Source organism: Macrosteles quadrilineatus, unplaced genomic scaffold, assembly GCF_028750875.1.
Source record: "Macrosteles quadrilineatus isolate MER2022 unplaced genomic scaffold, UCM_ALF_1.0 Scaffold_31__1_contigs__length_1484076, whole genome shotgun sequence".
Taxonomy (NCBI): domain Eukaryota; kingdom Metazoa; phylum Arthropoda; class Insecta; order Hemiptera; family Cicadellidae; genus Macrosteles; species Macrosteles quadrilineatus.
The window spans coordinates 865,060-889,487 of NW_026542624.1; the positions used below are offsets into that span (position 1 = coordinate 865,060).

The window sequence follows — 24,428 nt, forward strand, 5'->3', positions numbered from 1 at the left end:
AAACGTCCGGTCGGCCGGACGTCGGCACTTTTGGTTCGTTTTAAAAACGTCCGGTTCCCCGGACGTTGGCACTCAAAGGGTTAATCATCACAATGAATATTTTCATTAATTTTTTAACTAGGCTATTTGATGGGATAGTACACAGGTGTAATTGGAATTGGATTCCAAAATTTAAACTGGTTCACTTTTATTTTACTTACTTTACTTGCAAGTTAAAATTTACTTCATAGTGTTAAAAGCTGAAATTGACCTGTCCTCGTGTCACCTAAACAACTAACAGATGGTGATAATTATTGATCTCATTTCTCTCTCTATGTTGGTGATGTTAAAAAGGTAATTTTTGTTTCCAGTTGACATTCAAACAGCTTTCCATATTATCGTCATAATGTATCCTATAAAATTGTATTTTGTTTCTTAGCCTTAGCTAAATTAATCCTAGATTCGTTTATAGGACTCTGTCCATAAGTTATTGAAGTTGCTTAAAACACCAAAATTTTAGAAGATATTTTGTGATGTATCAGTCAGCTGATTATAAATTTGTCTTAAGTTTGTCATTTGTTTACATTCTATCTGTATATTTTTTTTAATGGTTGTTTACCTTATAATCAGTGATGAGTAAGCTGATTTGTACATCTTCCGAGTTGGGCCAATATAATGGTAGTTTGTACCAAAAAAAATAATTTATTTGTCAATGCCATGTTAAAGAGTTTACAATGAGTAGAGTAGTAGTGTCATACCATTGTATACTAATGAATGTGTCAATGGTCAATGGATACAATGTTGTCTATTGCTTTGAAAGTTAAAAATTGTTTCCATATACAATTTTACACCCAAGGGAAGATGAACAAGTATTTTCTTAACACTTAAAGTGCCGTTGACATGTTTGAACATAAAAATTGCATTTATTTCAATGTTAAGCAATGGCGGGAATTCCCGTCATCAGCACCCAACGTGTTAAGTTTTATTAGCACAAGCATGGGTTTAGCATTGGTAGTGGTTATAGTTAAAAGAAAAGAACGCCACTTTTGAAAATGTTCTTTCTGTGACATCATGTTGTTACCAAGATTTTAAAGTACCTACAGTACTGGTACTTTAAATCAAACAAATCTCCATCTCGTTTTACAGAAATTTTAGAAGTAAAAACTCTAATTTTAGCATTTATTTTGTACATATTTTACATTCAATGGTTGAAGATGTCTGGGAAATCCTTTAAGGTCATGCTAAGCTTGCATAAATATCCGTGTATTCACTAAGAACATAAAAAACAACTAAGAGCTAGCCTACTAAAGAAATCAGAATAGTAAAAGGAGCTAATTTAACACCAGGTTGTATAGTACATTTCATTCCAGTGCGTTTCATGTGTTAGGAGTAGCAGAGCATGTGAGAGTTGTTTTCACATGAAAGGGGAAACTGAGGATGGGAATAATTGGAGCATGTGCCAGAAATTACTTGCGGTACAAGTTATTAACAATACTTTTCATCATGACGCAAAAATACGTTTACAGATGAACAGACCTCCTAATTTACATCATTTTAATTGTATAAAAGTAATTAGCAAACCTATATATAACATCAACAAATTAGAATTTTAAGGTTAATATTCTATGTGCTGTAAAGACAAACTACAAGCTTGAACAAAACAAAACGCATTAAACAGCTGGTTTGAATAATGGAAAAAATTGTAAACACACTAGGGTGCATAGTGGGCAAATGAAGAACTGATTGAGAGTACGGGAAAATCAGCTGATTTGTTTTCCCTTGCTTAGCATATTAGCTTGTCCATATTAAGCTTATCCTTAGCTTGGGAAACATATTAGGCTTACTTTCTTTGATCGGTGTTATCGAAAATAGCTACTTCCTGTAAGGTGTGTTGAAAAGAACTTGTTCTATTTCATAAGTACTGTGAGCGATCAAACGGTCTTACTGAGTAAAGGATAAATATTTTATCGCAAAAGAATGCCATTTCACCACTCTAATGGTTGACAAAATGACACTAAACAGATTGCGAATGGATGCTTCTAGTGTCATAATGACAAAATTGAGGTAAAGATTGATTGGCTGTTAAAACTTGCTTGTCTCATAGGAATCTCTTTCCCACATTATAGGCTCCATTATCTTTGATATGTTAAATCGGGAAAGTCAAAGTAGCCATGATCCTAAAGAAGTCAAAATGAGGAGTAGCTTGGCAAACGAGTGGTTATGATGCTCGTCTTATAGCAACCAGGAAACTCAGTTCTATGTTCAGAAAATCCAGTAACTTTTTGGTGCTTTTAAAACTGAACCCACCTATCCTTGACCCTTTTTGTCTTTTAATTCACAGTCATGGCTTCAAAAACAGCTGATCTTGGTCATTTTGCATTGCTGTCATAAGCTTAATGATGTACCTACAGAAAGTAAGTTGCTGTAAAATAACTTTCCCTCTAAACTAACAATTTAGCTTTAGGTGTGATTAATATTATTTTATTCATGTTTGATAACATGATATGAAAACTATGCTTTAATACTTTTCATTGAAATGGCAACTATAAAAAGTATAGGTATTTTAAGCCAAGTATGAATGGAGATGAGTGGCGCGATCTTGTAGTCTTGTTAGTGACTAAGGCCGACATATATTCCTTAAACACAGCTATTAATAGCCCATACAGCTAATGGCAATAGAAATCACTTTAACAATAGAGCTGTAGATGTTCTACTAATTGATGTCATAAAAATGATGTGCATTTAGCCATGTTGAAGTTACAAAACCAAACCTTTGTTTACAGTTTTACAGTTAAGTTTTCTATACCAACCTGTGAGAAATAGCACTGTTGAAATCTGTTGCCATGACGAATGTGTACGTTGAAAAGTCGTAAGGAACTGCGACTGCATAAATGGCTTTGAGAGTAACACCTGTTTGCACGGCTGGCAATCACAAACATGCAAAATGGCACGATTACACTATCGGAACGGAGCTTTAAAGCCAAATTTTTTTCCCACTTTTACCAAAGTCAAATAAATGTTGCAACTTTTCTTAAAAGAGCGAAAATTTAAAAACGTACGTTTTCAGGAAAAGCACTTTTAAAATTTGTTGTTCCGTCTTTTGAAATTTTTTTTTATTTTCTTTATTTCATTGACATTTGAAGTTTCATAAAATGTCCATGGTAACGCAATATCTTTGGTGGTTTTTTTATTAATAGAGCATCTTTGTTGGAAAAACACGAAATTTTGTCACGACCATCACGGACATAAAACTGAATACCTATTAAAAATAGTTAATATTATTTTTATAACTATGTTTTGTTATAAATTAATTTACTTTTATAGCCATTATACAATAAACAGCTCTTTAAGCTTTTGGTATATTTGGTCTTTGTAGGAAAAAATAAAAAAAAAATAAAAAAATTGAAAAAAACCAATAAAATCTTGTTGCCAATAAAAGTTTGTATAACTCCGCAAAAACTTACCTGAGACCCAAAAAATTGTTATGTTTTTATACAGGTATGCTTCTTTTGTGTATAAATCATTGAAATATGATATTTTAATTTTTGAAATTTTTATGATAGAAATCATAAACGTGATGGTCAGGGAAAAGCGGTATGGTCGTGAATTGTCTGGAATAATCTAAATCTTTCTAAACAATCCTCCAATTATACTGTTAGTTATAATAAAAATATGTGTTTCAATTGAACTAAAGTGTTCAATTTACAATGTTATTTAAGTTATTGTCACGACCAAACACAGTATAATCCATAAGGCTGGATTGGTCGTGAAAAAACCCGCGATGGTCGTGAAACTTTGGTCATGACATTACGTGTTATTTGACTCTGTTCTGGTGGTAGCCCTGCACCTCATGTTCGTGGATACAAAGTGGACTTCTAGGTTTATCTAGCAATTGAAATATCTTATAAACAAAAATTAACACCGTGTCTACTTCATCGAATGACTGCGTACGGTCATGGACACACCAAAATTACCATAAACACAAACTTGCCTTTATTGATCTTGCAATTCCTCCTTTCAACTCGAAACGACCGGCACTACAATCCTGACATACACCCCGAACTAGTCTCCAAAACGAACTGACGCAATCGACGCCAGGCTTGCCACTGTCGTGTTCCAAAGTTGAAAATTTTTCCCAAATGGTCGTAACGCCAAATCGAGGGACAGACTTATTTTGTCATGGTAGTCAGTTTGCAATGACAACAAAATTTTAATATGCTCTTTTTTTGTAAGTTTAATAACTATTGATGACATAAAAATATGGCTTTATATATTTCGGCATGAATAATTAGTCTAAAAACAGCGTGAAAGTTGGAAAATGTACCCTAGGGACAAGTCATGGTCGTGAATTTCGAGACTTTAAAAATACGAAAAAAATACATAGAACCTATTTAAAACCAAATAAATGTGTGTAACATGAACATTTTGCCCCGTCCCAAAAAATATTAAAACACATAATAATAAACTACAAATCCAGTAACTTATCTACGAAGTAAAAGGCCAGGGACATGAAAACGTACGTTTTTAAATTTTCACTCAAAACCATTATTAGAGGTTACAATCACAAACAGATTGCTTTATAGTAAGCTTAGTAATTGTTTAAAAAGGAAAAAACTAGACTAAACTGGTGTAGGTACCCTAAGTTAGTTGGCTTGTGGCTAATTGAAGTTTTTTTATTTTACTAGCCTGAAAAAATTAAAAGATGTAAGTCTAATAACACTTGTAATAATATATTTACACTTGTATTTTTGACTCACAAGACGGTAAATACATATAATACCTCCTGCTGCAGCAAACCTCCTGACTAAGTGAATTTCCATTCGTCTGAATTAATTTTTAATTAATCTATTTAAAAAGTACCTAGGTTTGCTGCTTCAAGGAAACTAATAAAGTGTAATTTTTAGTAAAATATTAATAGTTTAGTTATTCTTATAATAATTATCGCGTTTTTATTAATTTTCTATACAAGTTTTTGATAAATTTCCCTGACTTTACTTTAGGCCTATTTTCAAAAATTTTCCCTGACTTGCGGCCTTTTTTTAAAACTTTCCCTGACCCTCTACCTGTTTCCCTGATTGTCCAGGTTCATGCGGGAACCCTGTAGAAGTGTTATTTTCTGATTGGTATTAAGTGTAGCTTTGTATCCCTTTTCTCTTACTGAGGGGGAGGGGTCTACCGTTTCCGTTCGTCCAGTTGTTAATTAATCTCATGTTAGCCACCCATCACTCAGTCCTTCAACACAACTTTCAACCCGTTCGTTCATAAATACTTTTTTCATCTCTCCAAAAATACTATCTAAAATATAACGACTCTCTTTCACACAGGAGTACAGGACTTACACTTTGACCCATAAAAGGTAATATAATGGTTTAATTACATTCAGTCTCCAGTTCAAAGTAAGTCAATTAAAGCGACCTAGGTTTCAGCACGACGTTGTGCTATCATCAGGCTTCCAGTCGAAAATGTTCAGTCCATTGGACGTCATTTAGTAAAAACTATATACAGTTCACAAGTTGACACAAACACATACACATTTACCGATCGGTATTTACAAGGGGAGAACGAGTACATTTTGTCAAATCACCGGCCGCGACGAGTGACATCCAAGCCACAACTAGCTAGATAATTCTTGTGGTCTACCTGACCTTTGTCCTTTGTATTGTCTTGATCCTTGGCAAATAGGATACGTCAGTGTCGCTTGGGTCTCGATTATTTTGTTGAAAATTAAATTGGAGCTGTGGTGGATTTGATCGTTCATTAGGTTGTCAGCATATTGTTTTAATGACTTGTAGATGTGAAATTCTTCTAATGTATGTAATAAAAAGCATTTTTTGCAATAGCTGAGGATGGTAACATTTTCGTCCAATTTCCCCGGTCTATGGTCGTTTTTGGTTATGTGTTGGGCGAATGTAGATTTTTGTTGGATAAGTCGGGGGTTTGGTTTGTGTTCTTTCAACCGGGTTGTAAATGACTGACCTGTTTGGCCGATGTGGTATTGTTCACATTCACCACATTTTAGCTTATATACACCAGTTTTTTCCAGTTTCCCTTAGTCATTAAAGGGGTGTCTTATAGTTACAAGGCGTTCTAATTTATTGGAGGTTCTAGAAGCGGGTAATAAATTGTATGGTTTTAATTCTTTGTTTAATTCTTTTTAATTAATTTCTTTTTGTTTTAATTCTTTTGTTGTTGCTGCCTAATGATAGCACGTCGTGCTGAAACCTAGGTCGCATTAATCGACTTACTTTGAACTGGAGTCTGAAGGTAATTAAACCATTATATTAGTTATAAACCAGTTCAGGGGCAATTCCACATCTTATGATGTCAAAACCATAAAAGGTGTAACTTAGGTCTAGAAAATAAAGAGTTCACCCTCTGTTTTAAGGTTACAATTGGGGATTAGACAATACGCCAGCATGCTTAAAAGAACTCTGAGAGCAAAGGTTCTAGAATTGATTCTAGTTGAAAATTTTGACTACAAAACAGTAAGAAAGAGATTAAAACATAAGTGAGAGTACCTGAAACTATACTACATAACTATATTTACAACTGTAGTACAACGAGACGTTACCGACAGACCGCCACCGCCCACCACCGCTCCGTGCAGAACGCATCATACCATGCATAGCCAAACTGTTCGTGGGAAATTGTTATCTCTATCACTGTCGCTGTCAAAACGTATCGTTTGTAGGTTAAATTTAAATTAATTTAACTATCATAGCCTAACCAAACTTGCTGATTATGAAAATATCGAGTGATGGTTTACTATTAACAAAAATAGTTCTGTTCATAAAATAAAATTATGAATGTCTCAAAATCAATTATAATTTTTAAATTATAAAATTAAACCATCATAACCTAACCAAACCAACCAACCTTGCTGATACCGTAGTGAAAAAAAATTGAATCAAAAAGTTAATGCCTTCGGTGGGTTTCGAACTGGCTACCTTCGAATTATCAGCCCGGTGCGCTATCTACTACACCACCGAGACCGATGGCTGTACAACGTATCGTTGCGATAATGTTGTTCGCTCGAGCGGTGGTGGGTGGTGGTGGGCGTTGGCGGTCTGTCGGGAAGGGTTTCTCAAAATTTGTTACCAAAACAAAATGCTGCCAGCTGATAACTTATTTAAAGTACTTAAATAAGTTTACAGTACTTGTTAAAATTGGGCAGTTAATTCTTTAACGACGAGTTAGTCTAAACTAGCTCTAACGGAGAGTGGTTGATTCCGATTTCGTCTGTTACAGGCCAACTGCAGGTAGAGCAAAGTTTAACGGCGGTTTAAGCGTTTGGTGAAATCGGGCCTAACATGTAAACATGTTTCTTATCCAGAGATGCATTCTCACCCTCTCCGGGTGCAGTAAGACAGATAAGTTACCATAGTTATCACGCAAAGTGTATTTATTATTGGTAATGGAAAAGATTTACAATTAAAAGAGTAACTTCAAAGGTAATTCAAAGTTTTAAGTTCAGTGCAATGAATGTACTGTTTTGTGAAAGTAAAAATGTTTAGGCTACTGTACACTAAGTTTTTAGATAGCCTAGTATAACTCTAATTTATTTAGATAGTAAAGAACTGTTGAAAGCATGGCAGGCAGTGTCTCAGACTTATTTTAGATGTGTGAGGAACAGATTCTATTTGCAAAACATCCATATAGATTGATTTAGAGGGGTCTAGACCGCTTTCCTCTTTAAAAAATGCTCAAAATTCATTAATTTAGCACTTAAATTGGCAATGTGGTGACGACATAGGGTTGCTGTATGGTTATGTGTAAAAAAGAGGAGATTTAGCTGGCGGCCCCCACTACAATAGTGGATAAAAATTAACGGGCAAGCAAAATTGTAGACCTATAGTAGCCTACATACCAAAAATAGATAGGGTAACAGAAACTGTATGGGTCATAAACATATTAACAAACTGGCCAGAAAGTAAACACGGTTTTATTACCTATCCTTTAAATGTAACTTTCAAAAACCGCTATTAGACATTCGGGCCAGTGACGTCATTTGCTCTTGTTTATTAATCCGATACTGTTTCTGTTCCAATAGTTGTGCTACATTGTCAATATTAAAATGGTACGTGAGAACTAAAATGTTGCATTGCTTGTCACATCTCCATCTCACTAAAAATATTGAATAACCGAATAAAGATAAAATGCTCTCTGTCTGCTAGTGAACACGGACAGGACTACTACGGTAACATAGAAGGGCTAGCCCAGTCCTTTGATGACCGCGTGCCGCCCCCCCTCACCCAGCGCGCCCTTACCTCTCCCCATTCCACCACTGTGACGTAGCAGCGGGCGCTGCCGCCAGACACTGCCATTGTAACACGTGCTTTACGCTTGTAGTTTATCTTCTGTTTATAACGGTTTTGCATAGAAATAGTTTTTTTTTTTTGTTATGATATCATTTTACACGTTGACAAGAAAACCCTTGATAACAAGTTACCCTTAATAACAAGTGTAATTTTCAAATCCCCTTGAATTAATTTTACCCCTAATTACATGCTTTTACAAACTTCAATAAGAAGTCAATTTTGATAACAGGTTTAATTAATTAATCCCCATGAGATTCTTGTTATGGAGGTCTTACTGTAGGCCTAGGCCTATTATTTTCTGTATAAAATTTAAAAAGTGTTACCAGTATTATTTCATTGTATAGGTAACTGTTAATAAATGTGTTATAAAAAACCGATATAGTCATAAATCTGGATTATGAGAACAAAATTCACGACAGAGCGAGTGCAAACACAGGTAGGCTATGAGGTACTGTAGGCCAACTGCTGCACGGAACAGCGCCTGCGGCTACGTCACACCCGGCCACGAGGCGAGAGGGGCTGGAATCACTTTTCTAGCACTAGTGGGTTAGCCCTTCTATGTTAGTAGTCCTGGAACACGGATACCTTCAGACTGGCCGGCATATGCGAATTGAAGGACTGGGAGCAATGAAACAGACGATAAAGATAAACTAAGACCTTGCTGGCCAAAGTGAAACCAAGAAATAAAAACACAATAGTATTGAGTTTGAGAGTTGCATTTTTCAGTAATTTTGCATAGGCTAGCGATATTTGCAAACACAAACTTTTATTTTATTCCAAAAGTGCCGTTAGCCTATATAATGTAGGTATTTTAGAAGAGAGTAAAAGGAGGAGATTTCTCACTTTTTGTATAAATCCCTCCGGTAATCTCCGGGGAAATCCGGGGATATGGCAACCCTATGGGGACATTAACAAAGAGAAGATTGTCAAACTTACTTGGTTTGATATAGGCTAGATAGGCTACCTAATGTGTTCTTGGGTCTCAAATAAACAAAAGATAAAAGCCAAACTATGAGGAATAACTTTAATTAATAAAACATAATCTTTACAAAATACCTTTAAAACTGTTAAAAAAATTTTATTCAGGAAACATGATTGAAAAATACATTATGATTAAAAATTCATTGTACAAGAATCATTTTCATCACCAAATGGAAAGCTTAGGTTACCAGTCTATTTTCGTCAATCAGTATTAAAGTTTTAAGGTACCTACACTAAAACTATTAAAACACACAAGGGACCACAGAAATTGAGTTGTCAAAAAAAATGTTGGAAACCTTGTTAAGCTGGTGATGATTGATTCTTGAATGCTTAAGATCGTGATCTAGAACGAGAGTAACGTCTCACTGGAGAGTAAGTAGGTGAGCCTCTATTCCTGGGGGAGTAACTTCTGCTTCTTGACCTACCTTTATTATGACTACCTCCTCTTTCAGCTTTTTCATATCCTCCACTTCCACCTCCACCACCGCTCTCAGAATAATCTTCTTTTACTCTGATGTACGAAGTTTCACCCTCATGAGATCGAAACCTGGAATCATCGAGTTTCTTGAATGCATATTTCATATCTTCGTATCGCAAGAATTCAACGACACCAGTTCCATCTTTGTAAACATCAGCAAAGCATACATCTCCAGCTTCTCGCATATGATCCTTCAGATCCTGCCAACTTCCTGATGGAGGTAATCCAGTGACGAGTACTCTATATTGGGAACGCCTTGCAGGAGGACCTCTTCCTCTTGATGATGAACCTCCACTTCGACCTCGGAATCCACTTGGCCCATTACCTCGAGGAAACTCCACTCGAAGTCTGTAGCCATCGTAATCATACCCATCTCTAGCTTGAACAGCATCCTCTGCATCCCGTGCATCGTCAAATTCAACAAATGCAAATGGTGGTCCCCTGCGGTTTTTTAAATCAACAAACATAACCTTACCAAACTTGTAAAACAAATCTTCAATGTCTTTGGTCCTAATATCGGGAGGCAAATTACCAACATAAATTCTTGTTTCATTTCTAGACATATTAAGCTAAAAGGGTTAACTTAAACAAAATCTTTGCAGGCCAATATGAGTTATCAAAAACACTGTGAGACTTAACCGGACGTTTTATCAGCTTTCTTTCAAACCCAGTGAAGCAGGCGTAATGTTGCGGACCTGTTAGTACTTAAGATTTGATCACTTTACACAAATAATAGAGTTTTCAACTTCAAAACACTTGAAAAATAAAATGTAACAACAAATTACATTATCATACTTGCTGGTTTATTTATCATTTATCAACCAAGAATGATTATTCCTCAAATCAACACAATACAGTAAAAGTAAATACAGCAACGAAAGAATGGCATTGGCAAAGAATGATAGGAAACAAAAGTGAAAGGAAAAAGAAGGAGAAGATCATTAGGAATGGAGTGCTAGACTAGTAAGTAAGAAAACTGCAGAAGACTTTACGCCATTGGTTATAAGAATAAAGATCATATTGTGAGATGACAGAAAATTCAGCATTCTGTACCAAATTGCTTAGATACACTCCAACAACGGCTTCTTTTGTTTTAAAACAAAATCTGTTTTGTTATATTGCATTAAACCATGGATAAAGCATACTTCCTTTAAGCATAAAGCATAAGTTACGTTTTGCCTGGAGCGACAGGTGCGACTGTCGCCGAGTGGCAGTCATGGGGTGGGGGACTGTTTTGCTTGGAGCGACAACTTCTTCCTGGCGTCACCAAGACGTGTTACCGCCACACGCACTAAGCATGAATTCACTGAATAAATTCGATAAATAGGCCTACACTTGGTAAAAATTAACAATTATATATTCTTTAGTTATTTGTTTTTATAAACATTCCAAAATCACCATGCCACAAGCCATATTGTAATAAATTTACTCAATTTCTCTGTAAATTGCATTACACGCACAAGCATCAATTGAATTGGAAGTAAGTGTTATAAACAACCTCCTCCCCTCCTCACAGAGTGAAAATTATATTCTGTTGATTGTATTGTAAAATATGAAAAAATACCAATTACAATTTATACTCCATTAATATTGGAACATCTTCTTACCACGTCATTCACGGCCACCTTTAACTCCAGGCCGCGGCCTTCGAAGTGGCAACGTCGCAAGTAGGGTTGTAACAGCTGTTTTGTTTAGAGGCAACTAATGGTATTAAATACCAAGAGAGTAGAGACTAGGTTAGCTGATCAACTCAAAACTAAAATTCAACTAGTTCTAAAAAGTTCTTATTAAACTCAATTGCAATTCTTCAATAAACTTAGTCAATACGTTAAGTGTACACAACTCCTTCAGCTTCCTTAAATACAAAATTACACAAATACATAACCCCAAACAAACAGCTAAAACAAAAAATCCCGAAGCTGAAGCCACTGGGCTCTTATTTTGGCCTCTCTTTAAAGAGATTGGTATTATATGGAATTTTACCAAAGTGACTTCTTACACATTTTCTTACGATTGTGGCTATCTTGGCCTCCTTTATTTGAGGTTTGAATTAAAATAAAGGATCATAAAATAAACTAAGTTTAATTATAGGCTAAGCAGCACAAGTAAGTACGTTTTTTTGTTTGGAGCGAGAGGTGCGACAATCGCGCTCGTCGTGGGACACTACTCTTGCACGGCCGCCTTTAGCACCGCTGTGGCCATCGAAGTGGCAACGTCGCCAGTGGGGTAGTAACAGATTTTAGTCTGGCAGCAGCTAATGGTATTTGTGTATTTACGAAAGCTTGGTTACTGGACTATGAAAATATTGACTCCGCTTTAAATGTACAGATGTAAATTTTCAACTCATATCGTTTTGGTTTTCAATACCGTATACTTTATTTTCAATATTTTAATAAATTTATGTTCAGAAATTTAAAATTTAAATCAATAAAGTGCGAATGAGCTGATGTCACCTTTTATCTTACGAGACGTCTGTCACTAAACAACCCTACTTGCGACGTTGCCAAGTAAGAGTGACAGGCGATGGCTCTTGGGAGGGGGGGGGGTTTGCAATGTTTGCATAGTGTGACGTAGTAGTTTGCACTTGCGACGTTGCCAATTCAACCTGGCCTGGTGTTAAAGGTGGCCGTATTTTTAAAAATGTGTAAAGGTACGTTTTGCTTGGAGCGACAGGTGCGACTATCGCTCCAAGCAAAAGAGGACTATGCAAAACCCCCAAGGGCCAAGAGCGCAAGAGCAGTGTCCCGCGAGGCGCGACTGCCGCTCGGGTCTCGGGTCGGTCGCACCCACCCGTCGCACCTGTCGCTCTCCAAGCAAAACCATGGTGGAACAGTGTGGAAAACGTACAAATCACTTGGATAAAACTCCATACCACAGACAATATAATAAGTACCAATCTCTTTAAAGAGAGGCCAAAATCAAAAGGGCCGCGACGACTGACGACAGTGTTTTGTTTTTGGCTCAGGATTTTTTGTTTAAGCTGTTAGTTTGAGGTTATGTATTTGAATGTATGGATGGATGGAAGTTGGATTGGAAGTGGAAGCTAAGCTTAGCCGAGCTGTGTGTGTGTACACTAACTAGTGTGATGACTAACTTGAAGAATTGCAATTGAGTTTAATAAGGACTTTAGAACTAGTTGAATTTTAGTTTTGAGTTGAACTGGTAACCTAGTCTCTACTCTCTTGAGTTTTTAAAGTTTAATTTTTATAAATAGGCTAACATGATTACGCTAAAGTATCTTATTATGAGCTATTTAGGCCTACTTACAATGGGACTATTATTGTTGTCTTTTCCATTGGGTAAGTGATCATGTCTTAGGCTACCTATACTAACAAATAGGCCTAGCCTACAGGCCTATCAAATATATCTAATCTAAGTCCAAGTTTAAAATTTAGAAGCACGACCTAGGGTATTCAGTAGGCCATCTAGGACTGAATTAATTTTTCAAAATAACCAAACAAATTGTAATATCATGGGGTCTTTACTAACAAAATGGTAGAAAACGAGAAACTACCTGGTAATTTACTCTCCTTAAGGGGAACATTCATTAGCTTATTATCGATGATTTCTTTTCTTTATATCGATAGGCCTATTTTTGTTTTCCTTTACAATTCATATTTCATCTGTTTTAGCGAATTTCCCTATAGGGAAGTAAGTTAGCTATTACCGTAGGTGGCACGGTAAGACCTAGACCCGGGACCGATTTACTTTTTCATTTTGATGTCCCCAGAGGCCAAAAACACTATTCGTTCAAATTTGTATGTGTATATTATATAGGCTATATATATATATTAGCCTATATATAAATACAACCAGCATGATCGGACAATGGGAACGGGGCTTTACGGGGGGTTTTATGGGGTAAAAATTTGTTTTTCTTACTTTTGACCCTCAAAACACAAAATTTCCCAATTTCTCTTTGGACCTTTTTAAGGAGCTTAAAAAAAAAAACAAATAATTTAGTAGCCTATATAAAAGTATTTTTGTTCGGTTGTTATTAACAGAGAAAATTTAAAAAAATGTAAATTTAAAATTTCCATGTTATTATTCATATGGAGAATAATCGTCAAATGTTGTAGTTTGCTTGTTTATGGATATAATTTGATCAAACTTGGCAAATTTATTTATTTTGTACTGAGCTATCAATACTTTACTAAAAAACACACTTTATTAACTTAGTTTCCTTGTAGCAGCAAACCTAGGTACTCGTTAAACCTAATGTTATTAAAATATATTTAATTGAAAATCAATTCAATCGAATGAAAATATGTCTTAAGTTATAGGCCTAGGTCTACTTGGTTCAACACCGAGTTATTGAGTTAACTTATAGGCCTAGCTCGTATTAGAGAATAGGATTAAGAACTAATCTTGTTTAGGTAAAAAATAGCCTAGGTTTATTATATAAGTTATTAGACTAACCCTTTGGGTGCTAGATTTTTTGTAATTTTCTAAAAAATGCTAGAGTAAAGCCCCGTTCACACGGGACGAGTTTACAAGCTACAAGCCGGCTTTTTTACACGCAGCTAGTAAAATAGCTCAGTGTGAACGACGTACTCGCTCAAAAGCTGCTTGTAAAAAAGCTCTGGAAAAAGTCGACGCTGCCGCTACTTTACACGCCAACTCGCCAGCTTTTGAGCGAGTAGGCGTGTAAAGTAGCCCAGTGTGAACACAGTTGCTTGTGCTTGTGTGCTTGTTACTCAAAGATGTTGAAGGATTTGGTTCAAGCCAGCTACTTACTGAGCGAGTGGAAAAAGCATCGTGTGAACTACTACAAGCACACTCGCCAACTCGCCGGCGTCTTTCTACACGTCTGCGAGTTGGCGAGTGGACAAGCTTTGTGTGAACGAATACAAGCACACTCGCCAACTTGCCGGCTTCTTACACGCTGGCGTGTAGCTTGTAAACTCGCCCCGTGTGAACGGGCCTTTAGGGTAATTACTTATTTCATCTGAGAAGTGACTAGACTCACTGACTGAAAAGTAAACTCTCTAGAGGCTTTATTACTCTTGTTCGCTCAATTCTGGAATAGCCCTAAGTTACAATTCAATTGTGTGGTCCCTGGGATTGATAAACGAACTAGAAAAGGTCTATAACTAAGTTAATTTTGAATTTTCACTTGTCAAATGTTTTTCTTAATATTAATATTAATTACAGTATAAATTTGAAATAAAATCTTGAATAATATTTTTCAATTTTTAGTGAAGTGTGAAGTTTTTATTTCAAATTTATATTAATTCCAATATTAAGTTACCAGTTCTTCTTGAAGAATTATTACAGTAAGTTACCGGTAGCCCTAAATGTGAACAATATCCAATATAATATATACTGTATATTATTACTGAATTTGAACGGATGGTGTTTTTGACCTCTAGGGACCTCAAAACGAAAAAGTAAATCGGGCCCGGGTCCAGGTCTTGTACCAAGAGTACTACGGTACGGTAGTAGCTTAAACTTATTCCCTATATGGGAAATTCGCTATAACAATAGAATATTTAACCACAAAAACAATATAGGCCTAAATAGACATTTAACATTGCAATGAAAGCAGACGAATGACAATATAAACAAAATTGAAAACGCGGACCATATAAAATATCAAACAGTAGGCCTAAGTTAGTTCTGAGACTGTTGGTATGCCCTACTGTGGGGATTTGGACTAGACGTTGACGCTTAAGTTCAAAGTTTGCTGGTGTAAGAGTCTTAAGAATTATTGTTTTCATATTTGATTGCTAATTAATTATAAGTGAAAAATGTTTAGTACCTAATTAAGTTAATTATGAGACTTTCATTTACAGGAAAAAAATATAGCCTAATAAATGTTAGGCCTACATTTGTGATAATGGACATTAAGCCTAGGGAATGTAATTTCTTAACCACAATTTAAACAAATATTTATTTTATTTGCATTGAATCCTTTGTTTTAAAGATTGATAAGACTTAAACTAGATGTTAAAACTCTTAATTGTTTCCAGCTTCTGCCCAGCGACAAGATATTAACCAAATGATGTATGAAACATTTAAGAATTCTGCAATGTGTTTTCGTCTTCTTAACGGAACTAATCAGTTTGGATGTGGAAGTAAGACATAGTTAAATCTATTTTAGTACCTAGATAGTTTATTATATTCAGAAATGTACAATAGTGGAAAGAGCATAGCCTATAAAATTCAAAATATTTACAACCTACAAGCTTATGTTAACATAGATATAACATAGATACTAGAAGACCCATGCTGCTCCGCAGCGTTAAACTACAAATACAATATCCTAAGAACTAATCAAATTTATGATTTTTGGATGAGTAATACAGTAACTTATCTTGATACTGATTCAAACCATTTTATCTCAATTTAAGCCTATAATTACTGATTATTTTGAGTCCAAAACATCCACATGAACAATACTGGAGCTATTGATTTTTAGTCATAGAAAAAACTTATGAAAAATAATGTTTATGTTGGTTGTTCTCCTTGCGTTTGCTTGAAACTTGTCCAATTTGAATAACTAATACAGTAGCTTAAATGAATGCAGGTATTTCACTGAAGGTCCTTAGCCAAAATATATAGGATTGTATAATTATAGCCTAACTAATTTAAATATATCTTAAATTGAAGTAAGGATTCGAAAATGAATCAAATTATGTTTTTCGGTCAAATAATACAGTAGGTAAATATATGCCGATGCATTTACGTCGATGGCCGATGCTTGATGTTAAATCTCTGCGTGTGTGCCTTCAATTTAAGACCTCAATCATGAAAATCGGTCAGGTAGAAGAGCCAAACGAACTCGCCAAGAAAAACCAAATTTAACTCCCATAAGAAATACATGGGGAGCAAATTTTGTTTACGTATATGCTAAGTAGGATTATATATACATTTATGCCGATGCTTGATGGCAAATCTGTGCGTGCATACCTTCAATTCGAGACCTCAATCATGAAAATCGGTCGGGTAGAAGAGCCAAACGAACTCGGAAAAGAAAAACCAAATTTTTTAAATATATAAGATCACTCCGAAGAGGTCGTCATAAAGTCTATAAATACGTTGTTGTTTCTCGTGATGTATTTATAGACTTTATAACGACCTCTTCGGAGTGATATCTATGTTCCTTCATCGCCTGAAGATGGCCTCACAGCTGGGCTGAAACCGGTCGCCGCTCATCGGTTGACATTTGATCACATTGACGGATTTATGGTATTTTAACCTCTAGATTAATTTAAATTTGTGATCAGGAGGCAAAAAAAAGCAACAGAAATAAAGCCAATAATTTATGACCATCCTGTATTTTGTTATCACTATTAGGCCTATCTTATAATACAATGTTTCGTTTTTACTGAAACATTCCTAGATTTCTTCCCTAAAGTGCTGTGAAATTTAGTCACTAAAACACACTAGGCCTACTTAGTTTCTATATTACTTCATTAGGTATTCATATTCTTACATAGGTACTATAATGAAGGAATAACTATGTTAAATGCAAAATAGCCATGTTTATAGGCTCTCTGCGTACAACGCCTGGCTATATATAATACCGGTACCTTTTTTAGTGGTCAACATCATTTTCAAAGGCTACTAAACGGTCAACAATCTTCTCCAAAGCCTAAATATATCCTTTTGGGGATCAATGGGTTAAAAGGTGAAAGTATTTGTAATTTTCTGTAGATAAAGTGACCTATCTAGATACTCTAATCTGTGATTCCAGCACCCCAGTCGGGCAGCAAAGGAGTGGTCCACTTTGTCAACAACCAGTCCGACGTCCAATGGCTCCTACAGCAGTCGGCTGCTGGGCCTTACATGGCAGTAGTACCTCCACAACTCTTCACCCGGTAAATACTATCTACTTAGCATCATCTAAATAGAAACCATTTTACATTGAAACCTACAGGCGTGTCTATGTCTAACTTTGCAGCCTAACATTTTTCTACATTTTAAAGACTATTACATCGTTGAAGAAGAGCCCTAACAACATACAAATCTATTTTTGAGTAGAATGTAGAAATTCAAGTTATGTACAGACTTTGTCCACAGGAGTGTAATGCTGCAATTGAGGGATTCTCCGAGAGTCAGCGGGATTTTGTTAGCAGTCAACGAAACGCAGGATAGACCTAAAAACATGAGTCCGGACGACACCTGTCCTAATCGCTACTCCAGTATTGAAGGTAATACTGGTACAATTGTATTTATTCAGCAAATAATTTAAGAATGTAATTGATAATGAGAAGTCTAGATATTGACAGTTGTTTTGTTAAATTATACAGTTTTAATAAGCTTTTCACAGCCCTATTTCTGACTTTTACCTTCAATTATGTGTGTTCCTGGTATTAAAATTTCTTTTTAAACAAGAACCCCATTGAGATTTTTGTCTTTAAATATTGCATGCATGTTGATGGACTAGATAACATGTATAAGATTAAGACAAACATTCAAGGCTACTTATTTTGGGAATTTTAATTTTAAAAAAATGTAAGGAATCTAAAAGAGATTTTAAGATTTTTGTAGCATAAATTCAAGTCATGTTGTAAATTAAAGATAATTTCTTAAAGGAACAAAACTGTGAACAGTTTAGCTCTCTAGGTGGTATGGTTTTTTAATCATGGTATTTTAAAACAATTTTAAATTGTTCAAAAACGGGTTTTATTTTACCCCTTTAAACTCAAAAACCAAAAGTTTAATTTTAAAATAGTCTTGGCAGATACAATACCTGAGTAAATGTCAGCCAAATTTGAGAATTCGTGGTTCAGACTGTTGATGATTTGGCATTTTTTCCCCCTAGGACGCTAGGCACGAGCCTGGGATTGTTTTTCACATTACTTCAGGCTAGACCTAGGGGTTGCGGCATTATCACTTAGATCAAATACATTGGTGACTTGGCGGGGATCGAACCTGGGACCTCAGGGACTGAAGTCCCGCGCTCTAACCACTACGCCAGCTCGCTCCCATGATGATTTGGCATAGAACAACCCAATATTAACAATATTGTCTATTATTAATATTCTCATCCAAGATTAATGTTTTAGGGTCTTGCAGTGACAGCGAGCCGTGGAACCCGCTCGGCTCAGGATTCCTGCAACTCGACTGGAGGGTTCCTCTTTTCTTCATCAAAGATTCTGCAGCCATAAAACAAATACATGAAGTGAGTGAACAGCATCCTTGTGCACGTGTTTTTTGTAGTTTCGAACGTTCTTTTTGTGAAAAGTGTAAATATCTTTTCTTTTAAAAATCCTTTTATTTCAAAGCTCTGGAACATTTTTTTTTACCAAAAAAAAACAAAAAATAAGAAAAACATGTGGTGTTTTTTTTTAACTTACTTGAGTTGTACAGAAAGGTTAATGATGTGGCTATGAGGATGTACAAGCCAACTGTGGATAGATATAGATATTTTTCCTAAAAATTAATAACATACTACATAGAAAACAAACTTTCTAAGCCACTTGTGCACAGATTTTACATCTCAACACGTTTATGGATTCATATCCTGTAACTGATGATATCAACCGGGGTTGAATCACTTTCTAAACCTAATCACAGAACAAGATTCAAAGATTTATTTCAACAAGAAACAAGAATGCACACTTGTACAGTTGACGTCAAGATACTGTTCAAACTGTTGTTTCTGTAACTGCCATCTAGGCCTACTTATGAAGACACCTCTGAAAGAAGTGAAATATCAAGTATTATTATGTGTGTATTTTTATGTGTTCTTTGACTCGTCTGCAACCTTTCATCAGGTGAGTTAGCTGTGTCCTCTCCATCCTATATATTTATTTAACCTTTAATCTGAACTTCTTATTTATTTTAGAAGAATGTAATTTCATGTAGCCTACCTTTTGTATTGTTTACTTCTGTGTTTCTGTTTCAAGTGTTTTGAGAAGTTCAACCTGCCGCTGGAAGGTCAAGGTGAAAGGTCGTTGTGTTCTCTACAGATGACAGGTCACATGTACGCAGCCGTGGATACTCCCACCTGTCTGAGACGCAACTCTCTCATCAACAGCTTCAACCCATGTAGGCCTAAGTCAAAACTGTTTTGTCAATGGAATATTGTATATAGTTCGGCCGCTTAGAAAACGACCTGCGCGCTAATGCTAAACCAATGCTGGAGGAGGTCGCTTTCTAAGCGGCCGAACTATAGCAATCCATTTCTCAAACACATACATTCTTGACAAACTTTGTAGGATAAATATGTAATATGTTTTATGGCCAGCCATTGTTTTGTATAGGAACAATCCTGTTAGAGATTCAATGCTTTTCTGTGAGTTCTGCAGTAGCTTAGCCAAGACTATGTAAATTGGGTGGGGTATACACATAGCCGTATTGCAGATTGGAGAGAGAGGGGGGGGGGGGCAACCCCAAGAATCTTTAGGGCAGAAAAAATGTGGTCTTTTAAAAGCGCATTTAAAAAAGTTTAAAATGTTAGGCTGCCTAAAATGTATGTATTTGATGAGTATAGTATACTCCAAGCTATTTCATTTTCCCCTCTTAATGCACCACATTTAAATATTGGATAGTTTTTTTTGTTTTTCTATAAAAATGGTGACTAGTCAATGCAAAGTTAGAGGAAACGAGACTAGAAGGAGGCATGGGCGCATCACTTTCAGTCCCGCTTGTACGCAGGATGTACATGCGACAGAGAAAACAGAAATGAATATTGTATGGAATTAATTGAGAAATTCCCTAACTGTCCACCACTGCAAATGAATTTTGTTGATCAATGAAAGGAATACTTTGGAAAACAGGCCAAAGACAAAAATCCATTTGACAAATTTGATTTTAAGTCCCCAATTGAATACCTGAACATTATTCTCCTATTACAGTGACCTACTGTGATCCGATGGGAGACATAAACATCTTCACGTCCTTGTTCCCGCAGCAGTTGTACTCGTCGGTAGCCAACGGCAGTGTGGTGTTAGTGACTGCGCGGTTAGACGCAGCCGCTATGTTTGACGGTGTAGCGCCTGGCGCAGTCACTACAGTCACTGGCTTAGTTACTCTCCTCACTACGTCACACCTGCTCACCCGCCTCTTACCTACACATAAGGACAGCTACAGTGAGTAACAGGTGTTTCAGTGAAGAGTTTTAGGTTAGGTTATAAATTTAGCTTTCAAAAGAAGAGCTGGCTCACTTGTAAAACATGAGCTTCACTCAATACAATATACATGAAGTGATTCAGAAAAATAGTTCAAAATTTAAATATTAATTGTGACTAGTTTAACAATCATAAAGAGGTGGTGGAACTATTTTATTCCCCCTCTATGCCCCGCAAAAATAGTTTTAGTCATAAGTCATAAGCAAATTGTCGGTTTAAACAAACTTGTTTTTTTTCATTAATTACAGAGGTATTAAGTATTAACTCGTGGTTTTAGCAAATTCCGTGTGTGTAGCTAGAGTAGAACCTTGATAACAAGACTCTCCTGGTGATTGTAAAATAAGACTTGTTTTCAAGGTTGACTTCTTATCGAGGTTTGTAATAACATGTGATTAGGAGTAAAATAATTTTAAGGGGATTTGAAAATGACACTTGTTATCAAGGGCGACTTGTTGTGGAGGGTCTTCTTATCAAGGTTCCACTGTATCAACATCTTCCCCAAGGCACATGCCACCACAGCTCTCCATGCTTATTTGTTTAGTCCTGGTATAGCCTATGTTATTGAATTTTATGTTTCACTCAATATCTATTTTGTAGTATTAACACAGAGGAAAGTAAGGCTAGGCTTATCAATTTTCCAAATTAAAACTAATAGCGTTTATTATTTCCTAATCCTTATATGGACAGAAGACTTACCCAAATGGGATAGTCAGTCTTATAGTATGAAAAGAAAACAAAACTTTACACTGTACACACAAGTTAGAATATTTCACTAAGGAAGCTTGCCCTGCTAAAATGCTGTCAGTTCAGTGAAATTTTCTTATTTTTTGTGTATAGTTTGAAGCTTTGTGTTAATTTTTTTGCCAGAATAGACTATTTCCTATACAACCTGATATTCTCATAAAAACCTTTTAACGAGCACCCTTTTACTTTGAATCATTTTCTGAATTACTCTTGTCGCATTTTCAGCCAAGAACGTGATGTTTGGCCTGTTGAACGGAGAGGCTCACGATTACATAGGCTCCAGCAGAGTTGTGTACGACATGTTGCAAGGCAAGTTTCCAACGTCTGACGCACCAGTGTTGTTGGAACATCTGGACCAGGTGATTGACTTGCATCAGCTGGACGCTACTAGACAGCTCAACTGTCACTGCTTCATGTCAAACACTGCACAGGTATGTTTGTGACAATACAGTGGTATTTTGTATGAAAGTAAGTCAAAGGCCTTTAAGTGAACACAGTCCAATCCCCTCAAATTATTGTTGGTTTGCCTGGGATTGAACCTGATCCTTATGTACTGAAATTTTAGACACTAACCCCTATGGAAGTTACATACCCAAATTTCAGAATTGACTTCCACTAAGATCCATCAGGATTGACAGTTGATTCTTAGTCGATTTCTATTGACTTTATTGTAAATTGCCCAATGTTTACATAAGGTTAATACTCACTTGAAGATTTGGTCAACAGTTGAAAGTTTTTAGAAATAAACAGTTGGCTTATCTTAATAAAAGTGCAAAAAGTCCTAGAGAGAAAGATTTTGTCAATGACTGTCCGTTATTTAAGGTTCATGGCTCATAAAATTGCACAATTTTGTGACTTCCCTACAATGCTGTCTCAATGCTGGGCCATTTATCAGATCTAATAAATGGTCTACCACACACAAAGACCAAGCATTGTGTTGTAATTTTGGGTAGCTTAGTCGTTATGTGCTCACCTAGAAACAAAAAGTTGCTGGTTTTATCTAGAGATAAGTGTGTAGTTCAGGTATTTACTCAGGGGAGGTATAGAAGAGGCTACGATAAATCATAAATCATAAATCTTTATTGGTCATTAAATAACATATGTTACAATAGACCTCGTTAACAAAAAAAGGGCCATAGATTCTAGATAGTATAACATGGTCTATAACATGGAATCTTCACTAAACTTAAATATAACAAAGACAACAAGAAAATAAAGCTAAAATCATTTGAAAAACACAGAACTATATACAGTGTGTAAATTAAGTATGGAAACAAATCTGTATTTTTTAAACCAAAATAGATAGAAATATTGGGTTTGTGGCATTGACTGTTAACCAAGGTTCCGCAATTTTTTGCATCAGAAAAAATTTTTCACCCCCTCAGGGGGGGTAGGGGTAGGGGGTAACTTAATTTTTTTAAATAGCAACCCCTATTGAGTGACCTCTCATTTTGAAGGGTTTGTCAAAAGAAATACAATGCCGTAAACCCGAGGTCGATATCTTACCCCTAACCAGAATGGCGGCCATTTTAAATTTCGAGATGGGCAAACGAAATCCAGTGTGGATACCCATAATTTACCTTTTAAATGGGTTACATTGGGTAAGCCGAACTCCAGATACCATTATTAGATTGAAAAGTGGATGTTTTTATCGTATTCAAAATTTTGCCCCAGCCCCCAAAATAGGGGATTTTGGGGGCAGCCCCAAATTTTTAAACGCAAACCCCTATTGAGTGACCCCTCGTTTTGAAGGGTTTGTCAAGACAAAAGCAGTGGCACAAATCTTAGGTCGATATGTCATCCCTAGACGAAATGGCAGGCATTCAAAAACTTGATTGGGTAAAAAAGCGCCCATTTCACCAATTAAAAATGTTGAATGCCTGTTATAGTAGCCCCTATTGAGTGATCAGTCATTTTATAGCTTTTGTACCGCTAAACCTGTCACAAACGAATTGTTTGAAGTACAGATAAGACAGGAAATAAATAATCTAGAGCACAAATAATACACATCATAAATAATAACACATAATAAAACTAATTTAATACTGTAAAACACACACACAGACAAAAGGTATTACTATTAAAGTAATGTTTGCTGTTATTACCTGAATAATTCATAGATGTTGGAATTGATGGCCAAGAGCAACTTGACAAAGTCCTAAGCGAGTGTGTTTTACGGTATTAAATTAGTTTTATTATGTGTTATTATTTATGATTGTATTATTTGTGCTCTAGATTATTTATTTCCTGTCTTATCTGTACTTCAAACAATTCGTTTGTGACAGGTTTAGCGGTACAAAAGCTATAAAATGACTGATCACTCAATAGGGGCTACTATAACAGGCATTCAACATTTTTAATTGGTGAAATGGGCGCTTTTTTACCCAATCAAGTTTTTGAATGCCTGCCATTTCGTCTAGGGATGACATATCGACCTAAGATTTGTGCCACTGCTTTTGTCTTGACAAACCCTTCAAAACGAGGGGTCACTCAATAGGGGTTTGCGTTTAAAAATTTGGGGCTGCCCCCAAAATCCCCTATTTTGGGGGCTGGGGCAAAATTTTGAATACGATAAAAACATCCACTTTTCAATCTAATAATGGTATCTGGAGTTCGGCTTACCCAATGTAACCCATTTAAAAGGTAAATTATGGGTATCCACACTGGATTTCGTTTGCCCATCTCGAAATTTAAAATGGCCGCCATTCTGGTTAGGGGTAAGATATCGACCTCAGGTTTACGGCATTGTATTTCTTTTGACAAACCCTTCAAAATGAGAGGTCACTCAATAGGGGTTGCTATTTAAAAAAATTAAGTTACCCCTACCCCCCCTGAGGGGGTGAAAAA

The 24,428-nt window shown here is 35.9% G+C and overlaps 2 protein-coding genes across 4 annotated transcripts in view; one reads left to right on the forward strand and one right to left on the reverse strand.

The window, feature by feature from the left end:
• Positions 1-9,307: 9,307 nt before the first annotated feature.
• Positions 9,308-10,654, reverse strand: LOC129005712 (serine/arginine-rich splicing factor 1A-like). The gene has a single exon (XM_054434682.1). The coding sequence runs from the start codon at positions 10,317-10,319 to the stop codon at positions 9,609-9,611; it is 711 nt and encodes a 236-aa protein (XP_054290657.1). The 5' UTR covers positions 10,320-10,654; the 3' UTR covers positions 9,308-9,608.
• A 2,141-nt stretch (positions 10,655-12,795) lies between these two features.
• Positions 12,796-24,428, forward strand: part of LOC129005706 (nicastrin-like) — a 41,875-nt gene continuing 30,242 nt past the window's right edge. For 2 of the 3 annotated variants that reach the window (XM_054434674.1, XM_054434673.1), the window contains exons 1-8: positions 12,796-13,055; positions 15,729-15,833; positions 17,456-17,579; positions 17,782-17,912; positions 18,771-18,886; positions 19,614-19,755; positions 20,565-20,798; positions 21,807-22,012. In XM_054434674.1, the coding sequence (XP_054290649.1) occupies positions 12,977-13,055; positions 15,729-15,833; positions 17,456-17,579; positions 17,782-17,912; positions 18,771-18,886; positions 19,614-19,755; positions 20,565-20,798; positions 21,807-22,012 (1,137 nt within the window). In that variant the 5' untranslated portion in view covers positions 12,796-12,976. The remainder of the gene's footprint in view (positions 13,056-15,728; positions 15,834-17,455; positions 17,580-17,781; positions 17,913-18,770; positions 18,887-19,613; positions 19,756-20,564; positions 20,799-21,806; positions 22,013-24,428) is intronic. The other variant, XM_054434675.1, reaches the window with a different exon arrangement.